Source organism: Pleuronectes platessa, chromosome 15 (genome assembly GCF_947347685.1).
Source record: "Pleuronectes platessa chromosome 15, fPlePla1.1, whole genome shotgun sequence".
Taxonomy (NCBI): Eukaryota; Metazoa; Chordata; class Actinopteri; order Pleuronectiformes; family Pleuronectidae; genus Pleuronectes; species Pleuronectes platessa.
Genome location: NC_070640.1, coordinates 8,886,884 through 8,897,778, shown reverse-complemented (window position 1 = coordinate 8,897,778; position 10,895 = coordinate 8,886,884). Strand labels below are relative to the sequence as shown.

General features: G+C 40.2%; 1 protein-coding gene across 1 annotated transcript; it reads left to right on the top strand.

Moving 5' to 3' along the window:
* Positions 1-5,044: 5,044 nt before the first annotated feature.
* arr3a (arrestin 3a, retinal (X-arrestin)) lies at positions 5,045-10,027 on the top strand. Its single transcript, XM_053442069.1, is given in 16 exon segments — positions 5,045-5,052; positions 6,074-6,104; positions 6,245-6,305; positions 6,432-6,476; positions 6,602-6,792; positions 7,209-7,268; positions 7,380-7,456; positions 7,601-7,685; positions 7,687-7,740; positions 8,690-8,774; positions 8,865-8,937; positions 9,045-9,182; positions 9,463-9,546; positions 9,634-9,657; positions 9,756-9,805; positions 10,020-10,027. Coding segments are annotated over 16 exon segments (1,074 nt in total).
* The last annotated feature ends 868 nt before the right edge of the window (positions 10,028-10,895 follow it).

Here is a 10,895-nt window from a genome sequence, read left to right as displayed (position 1 = left end):
GGCTTCCTCGGCTGTTCTTCCTCCGGTTCCTCAGGAGTCTGCGGCGGGACGCGGTGCGTGTCGGGAGCGAGCAGCGGAGGCACGGTCCCCTCCACTGCAGTGTCCGGGCGGGCCGAGCGGCGCGCTGGGTGCGCGCTGAGCCACTTCTCCTCTGGAGCAGGATGATGGGATGGGTTCCGCTCACCTGACGTCAAAGACAAACTGAGTCCTCCGCTCCGAAGCCCCGGGTCTCCGGGTTGTGATCAGTGAAGTTACCAGAATAAACTATGAATCCATTCTAAAATCCAATCTGTCCACAGAAGAATTAGAAACTATGAAGACCTGTCTGAAGTGACTTGTCCTCGCCTCTCTGGATTTGAACTTGGGTCTCTGCCTCTTCTTGATTCATTTAAAGATTGAGACTGCACCACGCTTCACTTTAAAATGAGAGATAGACTGAAGCGTTACCTGGATCCGCTAGATGGCGCTCGTAGCTCAGGAGCTGCTGAGGAGCCGACACCGGCTTCACCTTGAGAAGGGGGCAGATTAAAGGGATAGTTCACCGGAAAATGAAAATTCACTCATTATCTACTCACCACTATGCTGCTGGAGGGGTGGGTGAAGTGTCACTTGTGGAGTTCCAGGGATAAACTCCAAATGGAATACAGCTGACGTAATTCCGGATAAATTCTTTAAAAAAAAGGGATAGTTCACCGGAAAATGAACTGTGGTGTCAGCGAAGTGTCTCTAAACCCCGACATTCAGATTCGCCTCGAATTGGCTTCACTCTAATAAGCAGGAAGTCTCTCAGTGTTTTTGTCAGCCTGAGTTTTCTTCCTTCACATCTGTTTCAGTGAAATCAAATGAATAATGCTATTGCATATTTTATATTGAGATTGTTATTTAGATTTGATTCTGTATGTTTGTATCAAATGTTTTTGATTGAGATGAACACCCCACTAAGACTTTCGGATAAAGATTGATCAGACCAGTGTATTTGCAGTCTTTTCCTCTCTCCCTCGAGTCCCTCCCTTATTATTCATGCACAAATAAACATGACCTTTTCTCACTCGGTCACGGATTAGTGAGGGAGATCTTCCTCATGGAGAATCACTGAGTTGTGCCTTGGTTGGCTGACAAAAGGCCAAGAGCCAGAGAAGTCGGACAACTTCTTGAAAATAAACTGTGCTGCTGACAAAACAGAGATTACAATGGAACAGGAACTGACTTTTAATGTTTTATTTTAACTTCCCCGGAAAACAAATAGACGTGATTAGATGTTTCTTCCCCTTATGGAATCAGTTGTTACACATGCTTCATGCACAGCTTCTATATTTTGATTTGAGTAATACCTCAGTTAAGGTCATTACAACAGAGTGATCTTTGCAGCATCCCGGCGTCCGAGAGGTCCTTCTGCTGACCACGAGTCCAGCTGAGGTCTTTAATCACATCACATTAACTGTTGAATTAAATTAAATTAAATTAATAACCTCAGTGGTCACTTCCTGTAGAGTATGAAATAATTAGGTTTTAAGCCACTTTTACCTGGTCCTTTTATCCCTGCCGCCCAAATAAGGATCCAGTCTCTGTATCCAACATCACCTCTGATAGCTAAATTTGACTTTCTGCCAGAGAGATCTTAAAGGTCAGAGGGCGTTCTGCCTAATCTCCATTTTGCTACTGAGAAACAGTTGGATAAGTCCGATTACTCTGACGTTGCAGGCGGTGCTCCCATCATCCGCACCGTAAGAAGACGGGGAATCCTTAATCTGCCCGGATCAGACAAGCTGAGAAGGTCCGACACTGCGTCACGAAGAGCTGAGAAGATGCAGCTGTTGATTCACACTCCATCTGCCAATAATAATAATAATAATAATAATAATAATAATAATAATAATAATGGCTTTTGTGGATCATTTAACAATAGCAAAGAATTCTCTCATTTGCTGGCGGGAGAAATATGATTTATGTTTTGATGAATGATCAAAATAATAATAATAATAATAGCAACAACAATAATAATAATAATAACAACAGACTATTTATAGTTACAGTTAAAGTTACAATGTGCTTGATAAAAAATTTGATTTAGAAGAACAGTTATTTACCCAAGAGAAATAAAACGATCACAAAACAGAAGGGGGATACAATTAAGCAACACAAAGTAAAACTAAACACATATGTCAAACATTAATAAAAGCTCTCTGATCAAATATGTTTTAAGAAGAGGAAATAAAGATGTCGACTGTCTCATCTTAACCGCTCCACAGTCTGGGCCCTGTTAACCTCAGGCCCCGGCCGCGATCTGGAAATAACCATCAGAGCTCTATCTAAAGCCTATTGAACACCCGGCACATGGGGAAGCTTAATAAGTCCTTAACATAGTTTGTAGTTAGAGCTATCTATTGTTTCAAAAATTATGCATAGAATTTGGCAAGGATGTGTTAACACCGGGGCACCAGTGTTCCCCGACAGTCGGAGTCAGGGAAGTGACAATAAGAGATTGTTTTCAATTAAGTACGAGTTCACAGATAGATCAGGCTAATAATAACAATTCCAAAGGCTAATATTAAACAACACAATAACCCCTATGTCACGACACGTCCAAACAAAATCACAACAATCCCTCTTGAGGAAATGATGTTAACATACAAAGACCCAGGTTTATTTTCAACTCACACTACTTGCTTCTGTTCACTTATAGGTAACTTCTTTGGATTGTTTGGCTTTAGGAGATGCGGATGGGGATTATCAGCCTTCTACTACAGCGGCCACATGTCCCCGTGCAGTTGTATAGTCTGTCTCTGTGATTTATCTGGCTGGTATTTTTAAACCCTTAGTAGTCCGAAAAGGACTCCAGCTGATTCTTTAACTAGATTATGAGGCAGTAACAACCGGGTTAAATCCGAATGATGCACAGAGTGAGGCTCCATGTATAAAAGGGGAGATCAACTGTTGCGGAGAGCACACTCAACGGACCCTGACACACTCTACCAAGATCCCAGACCACTGAGGTAAGCATGTATGGATAGATGGATAGATTGATAGATGGATAGATGGATAGATTGATAGATGGATAGATGGATAGACGGACGGTGCCAAAACAGAGGAAAGCTGCTGCCTAACTTTTCACTTGGCGTCTGAAATGCATGATTTAACTTTTTGATCAGATTAAGCAGATAACTATAGGATCATATTCATTAGATTAGATTAAAGATGATGATGGGTCACATTCGTAGATATTAATAACTCAGCTGAAATCACTGAGTTATTTTACACCTTCACCTCAAATCGTTATGTGGGCAGTCACCCTAATTTTCTTTCAAAGGGCTTCTACAGCCACTTTCTGCTCCAGATAAATGTATCGGGGAAAGAAATGTGATGCACATTATGGGTAAATCGTTATACCAGCCAGGCAACAAGAGTTTATAGGCCTTCGATGTTCGACCGTAGATTAAAGCCGCATTAAATATTCATGGCGGTTTGACAGTTAAATGTTTTTGCTGCTCTGATCAAGTGAAACCCTGAGTCAGAAGTCTGAGTGCAGGCAGAGAACAGATCAGTAAGAAACACAAACCAACACTTTTAGGTGGTTTGTTTGAAGATACACTGGTTCAAGGATAGAATCGAAATTACGTTTATAAAGTTCCAACAGCCATCATTGTTGCTGCTAAACTTATGAACTTATGATATAAACGAAAACATTTTATATTTTTTATATTTTTCATTTAGTGTATTAATATTAAGCCATGATATTAAAACAGGATATAGGTTTTAATCATTCCTGATTCAGATTTAGCTTTATTTGTCCTTTACATTTGTTAGGTGCAGTTCACGTTAAAATGCTCACTGCACAGATTGGAATGCCGTCACATTTTTAAAAAAAAACAGAAGACATGATGTATTTTTTACAAAATAATGTTAAATCCCGGTGCTGTTAGTCTGGATGGTTCTGAAGAGACCTTCAGCCCACGTTGCTGTTTGAACTGCAGGTTTTTGCTTTTCCAAACAAGCCACATTTGTCCTCCACATGCATTTACACACTAAAATAGTCTCTGTGCGTAACACTGCACTTCTTTTAAGTTTAAAACCAGGGTAATGCAGGGAAAAAGACAATGCTGGATATATATCTGTATTTAAGCTCTTATTCTTTTTCCAGCATATAGAAAATTGAGTGACTCTTTCATTTCCAGGATATTTCATCTTCTTTCTACAGTGTTACATCAAGTGAGTCAATGTCCTGACTCAAATTTTCATCATGCAATCAGATCCTCCAACATTTGATACATTTACCAAACTTTATTTTACCGTTACATAAAGTACATTTTAATGTCTGCTCAGTGTTGAACCTGGGTGTGTTACGCTTCAAGTTGAGGCTGAAGACTGTTAGTGTATGTAAATCAAATAAAAAAAAGTTTTGAATTGCTGTATTAAGTTCTCCAGGTAAATATTTTTGCAGATTCACACATAAATGAGACCAAATGGCCGCTGGACAGTAGATGTTGTAAATAAAGAAGCACATTAACACGATTGACGGCACGTCTGTTAATTTGGAAATCTTTAATGAACAACCGAGAATCAAACGCTCGCAGCTCTCTAAACCTTCCTGGTATAATCCACATTACACAGTCACTGTATTGTGAGGCTGCTGTCAGGACTTAATGTCTCCTATGTATTTAACTGTCCTTGAATATCCACTCAGGCACCAGCTTTGGCAGCATTGAGGAAAACACTCTGTGACATGATCATGAGTGCCATGTAAATCTGGCCCAAGAGTTTGGCGTGAGGCGCGGTCTGTTGAAAGGTGGGGGGGCAGGTAGCAAACACAGGGTAACGGATAACGGCTTTGGCGCAGGAGCCTTTACACTGATGTTGTAATCTTAACCCAACGGATTAACCTACCATACCCTCCTAAACAAAACATAGCTCCGGCTGCCAGAGAGCTGACAGCTAATGAGGGATCAATGACTTAACCACGACGTTTGATTGATGCTGCATGTGACCGAAAGTTCATCACCTGTTTTTTCTCCTCCCACAGCAAAACACCTCAGGAGATCCTCCAGAGATGGCGAAGTAAGTGTTGAAAAAGTTTGAGAAAAGTTGAGGAGATGTTGGCCAGTTGTTGTTGTTATTGTGCTGCCATTGTCATTGTTGTTCAGGGTCACAGATTTAGATTTCGGGGTCAGCCGACTCCACTGAAAGGGTCAAGCTGTTATAAAGTGTTTACTTAAGGCTTAGTCAACAAATTTGTCCCGATAAATGGGGACTCAAACAATAGAACAGGTAATGAGCTATTTTGGATCACTCTGGTAATCAGCTATTTAGGAACCCTGTTACTCCATTTGTGGCTGTGTCACCTGGGCCAGCCTCTCAATCCGGGCCTGATGAGCTAAAGCTGCTCCACACTTAGGTTTTCCTAACTGGATAAAAGGGAATAAGGGATTAGAGGCCCTTCTGCTGCTCTCCGACCTTCTTTACCTTCAGGAGAACAAATCATTATTTCATCTGGTTAATCCAGGCAGTGATTCAGTCACATGCCATCTACTGCCTTTGCTTTAGTTAAACAATAAGTTGTGCAATTAAATTCAACGTCTTATTCATAAATATTACAGCGATTACTCCTGATAGCTAAAGTATAGAAATAATCATCATCATCATCAACTAGCAGAGTAAAGCCAGTGGAGAGAAACTGTGTATTTATATTTTTGTCTTTTCTCCTCTTTGAGTCTATCAAGCTGCCCCAAATTGAACACACTCATATCAGTCATATAGATATGTCAGATTTTTTTCCCTTGTAAAATCTGTGAATCATTCTGTGGGATATAAGTGCAAATTCCACAATGTTGAACAAAATGATAAAATAATTCCTGGATCGGCCGATGCGTCCGGATCTGGGCCTCAATCTAACAGGTTCTTTCTTGGCCCATGTCTCATCCTTCAACTAAGATTCATGGAGTTTGGTAGTTTTTGTGTAATCTCGCTGAAAGTACAAACAAATGGACAGGGGTGAAAACATATGAGGGAATATGTAATCCCTCATATCAATAATTTAAATATTATCACAAATACTATTATCGTGTTTCTTTCCTTGCAGAGTTTACAAGAAGTCAAGTGGAAACGGAGGAGTAAGTCTAGATTTCTTTATTTGTACTGAATTCTTCCCTTGTTGTAATTCTGTCTTTGATTTGCCATCACTGGAAAATTTATGAAAACATCATCAGGGTTCAGACTCACTCAGCCGGTTTTTCTTCCTCCTGTCTCACAGCTGACCCTCTACCTGGGGAAGAGAGACTATGTGGACCATTTTAACAAAGTGGACATAGTTGGTATGTTCCTTCTACAATGTGTGTGTGTGTGTGTGTGTGTGTGTGTGTGTGCGTCTGTGCGTGTGTGTGTGCAGTGGCTTGAGGGTGATACATTTCACTTCATCTGTAATATTACTACCCAAACAGATGGTGTTGTGAAGCTGAACCCAGCCGATTTTAAAGACAGAAAAGGTAACATCAGCAAAGGTTTAACTTTTAACGCCTTAAAAAAAGATACAAATATCTTCCTGAGTCCACTCGATGGGCGATGCAGGATAAAATAATCAGAGATTAAATCTACAAACATGTGTTGACAGTGTATGTGCAGCTGGCGTGTGCCTTCCGTTATGGCAGTGACGATCTGGATGTGATGGGCCTGTGCTTCAGGAAAGACATCTGGATCCAGCACGTCCAGATCTACCCAGAGAACCACAAGCCCACTCTGAGCGCCATGCACGAGACGCTGCTGAAGAAGGCCGGGGACGACGCCGTCCCCTTCTCTTTTGAGGTACGTCTCAGGTTCCAAAGAGTCCACAGCCGGTTCCATCACCTCTTTTCATGGCCACAACCCTATCGACCGTTAAAGAGCTTTTTGCATCAAAAATAATAATTCAGACTTGAGGTTGTGACTACGCCACCATGGCATATTCCTTGAACCACTTGTTTAAATAAAGGTGTATTCTTAATTAATAATGAATTGATAAATTAGAGAGAGATCATATATTCTACATAATCCTATAAAATTCACATGATACCATGAATTTTAGGATAAAAAAATTGATGGTTGATAAACAAATCTGATCTTGTATATCTTGATTTCCATTCATCTGTCGGAATTAAATCTCGAAAAATATGCTTTATTTTGTGAGTAATCAAATATAATAACTTACACGTAGACTCATGAATGTTCTTCTTTCTCTCCAGATTCCCAACAACCTGCCGTGCTCAGTCTCTCTGCAGCCCGGCCCTGATGACAAGGGGAAGGTATATTTCTCGTTGATATTTCACCACCATTCAACTTTACAATGTAATAATTAGCGTCCCATAATGTTAGTGCATAGGCAGGTTTATTAACTGATAAGTTTTGCTCTCCAGGCTTGTGGCGTCGACTTTGAGGTGAAAACTTACCTGGCCAAGGACAGGACCGACCCTGACGAGAAGATTGAAAAGAAGTGAGTGCACTGTTGCTCCCGGTCATTTCCTCTAAGTCTTTGTGTTTATTCCTCTTTTCAGCATCAGTGTTATTTTCAGAAAAAGTAACCTGTTCTCTACTCTGTCCTTTCTTCTTCCTCTCTGTGTCCCACTTTTTCTGACAGGGACACTGCTCGCCTCATCATTCGTAAAGTCCAGTTTGCTCCCTCTCAGGTGGGCGCCGGGCCCAAAGCCGAGATCTGCAAAAGAAAGCTTCATGATGTCCGACAAGCCTGTTCATCTAGAGGTTTCCATGGAGAAAGATGTACAGTAGCAAAACTTCTCGTTTAAAAAAGCTGAACACCTCTCAATAGGGGTTGCACACCTTTGTAGTTCTTAAAAGTCAACAGCTATGTGACGAAGGCCAAGTCAATGTCAACTAACTGCTGACGAGATCATTGACAAAACCAAAGGAGGAGAGAATGAATATAATTTTCAACAATTGACAATTATATTTACAAAAACTTAAAGCAGATGCTGACAACATAGAGCTCAGACACATACTGTCCCGTTTATGCAGAACAGAAATAATTAGTAGCAACAAAAATCAGGCAATAAATACTTTGCACAACTTGTTTATATTGTTACAGCTTTTGATTGTCAACATAGCCCTGTCATCAGAATCAGAATCAGAATCAGAAAGTATTTATTGCCAAGTAGGTTTAGATCTACAAGGAATTTGCTCTGGTTATTGGTGCAAACAATGAACATAGAAACATAAAAACATAAAAACACAATAAATACAACACACTATTCACTTCTTATTTACTCCCTTTTTCTAATATTTATACAAAGTAACATTTATTTTGACATAAACATATCATAATAAATACAAAGAAATGCAAGATGCAAAACGATGAACAGTGTCAGATGCAATATGCAATGTAATGCAGTATAATATGATATAATGTGTTAATTTAACACATCCTTGAGGTGTGGGGGTGGAATAAAAGTAATTTGCTTAGATACCCTTTGACCTTTGACTGATAAGCTCCAAAAAGTTATTCATCTGGAGATTCCCTCTCAAGAAATATTCCCACCAAGTTTGATTAAAATCCATACAGGAACTGTTGGATTGTTTTGAATACACACACATACAGACACACATACATGTAGCTTGGCTGTGCAGCCCCTAGATCAGACAGGGACCAGGTTAAGCTAACCCTTTCGCCATTCTCCATTATTAACCGGTTGCCGTCTTGTTTTGACCACAGCTCTACTTCCACGGTGAAGCGATCCCAATCAAAATCAAAGTCAACAACGAGAGCAACAAAACGGTCAAGAATATCAAAATTATTGGTGCGTACCTGTTTGTAGAAACAACATGACTGATACCAAGAGAAACAAAGCTAATATTTTGTCTCACTCTGTCCTCTTGTCTCCGTCCAGTGGACCAAACCACAGACATTGTCCTCTACTCAGCAGACAAATACACCAAGGCTGTTCTCAACAAAGAGTTTGGGTGCGTGGACAGAACTGAAAGTACTGAATTCCCAGCATGCATCAAACCGCCCGTATCCCAGGGGCAATGAGAGGCGTAGTGTTCATGTGTGGGTTTGCTTTCTTCAGAGAGACGGTGGAGGCCGGCAGCACCTACGAGAACACGCTGACCATCACCCCCCTGCTGTCTGAGAACAAGGAGAAACGAGGTCTGTCGCTGGACGGACGACTGAAGGACGAGGACACTAACTTGGCCTCCTCCACCATGTAGGTGCACAAACACAGCAGGGACCACTGGAGCAGGATTTATGTTTAACTCGCTCAGTTAATGCTGGACAGTGTAGGAATTCATTGATGTTGACCAAAGCAATTATCTCCTCTGTGACACAAACAACTGTACACACACGATCCCACTTTACAGTTTGGGATTTAGAATCTTTTTATACAGCATGTTGATCAGTGTCCGTGATGTTTCATCGTCCTAGGTACACGCAACTATATTAAACCCTGTAATCCCTCAAATCCTTTTAATTGGTCTTTACCACAGGCTGACAAAGATTGTCGAAAATGAGGTGATAGGAATCATGGTTTCCTACAAGATCAAGGTTAACCTCATGGTGGCTGGAGGAGGGTAAGTTTAACACATGAAAACTCAATCATTGATTCAATGGTGTGAAATTAACCTATCAAAACTGTTGTCCCTCTTGTCTCCGTGTAGCCTGCTGGGTGGCCTCACCTCCAGGTGGGTACTCTCCATTAACAATTATGTCACAGACATTTGACACTGATTTTTACCAAGGAAGTCAGTGATTCTGATTGGTTGATTTGTTTCTCCCGCAGTGATGTCACAGCAGAGCTGCCACTGCTGCTCATGCACCCTTTGCCTGAAGGTATTTCTAATATAAATAACTGGACAGTGTATTTCTGCCTCCGGTGTATCTCACAGTTTCTAAAGATTTCACTTTCTCATCCTCTTCTCACTTTCTATGTTACCACCATCACCTACAAATCACATTTATGATATTCATTGTACATTTTACTGAGTAAAAAAAACGATATTCCGATTTTTTGGGGGATTAATTCTTTGTGTTCTTCCTTCTACAGCGTCTTGAAAGAAAACTCCCCCATAATCAAGGTGAGAGTAAAGCCCTTTCTGATGTTTTATTCCAAATGTATCAGTAGTAAAAAGTACCTTACTCAAGATAAATACCGTAGTATGATTTTGAGGTACTTTTACTTGACTTGAGTATTTCTAGTTCATGCCTTAAACTTAAACGTTGTACATTTATAATTATGATCCAATAAGGTTAAGTATGTTATTTTGTAATGAACCATTTTACTTCGGAACTTTACAGATGTACTTTTACTCATAGCTGAGTACTACTACACAGTGGTATTGCAATCGCCACTGTTATTGCTAATAGTCAAAATTAAATATAACTATCAGGGCTTTAAGAAAAGAATAAAAGTTTACACCATTTAAAGAGGATTTTACCAAGGCAATGGTAAATTAAGTTCAGGGATCATTCATGTAACAATTTAATATGTTGTAGTGTGTTGTAGTGTGTTTGTTACATAGCATCGATTTGGAAATTTCAGATAATTGTGTTGATTAACGACATGTTCAGAAAACCTCTCTGTGTGTTTACTTCTTTTCAGAGTTTCCCCGGAGGTTGAGAAGGAAGACACATACAGAAAGGACGACACCGAGGGCAAGCAAAGAGACAGAAAGAAGCCGAGGACTCTGACATAAACAACCAAATAACAGAAACCAAGCAACTGAAGACAATGACCTCAAGGATACTCGTACAGATGTGACATCGGATCTCACAGATTGATTTTGATGTTTAATTAAAGTAATTTAGCTGTAAAGAAAGTACTTGGGTATTTAATTAGTATTCCACACTTTGTGACCAAAGACCTGTGTATAGAAACACATACCTACATGTTCAGAATAAATGTTATTTTCGTCACACTGTA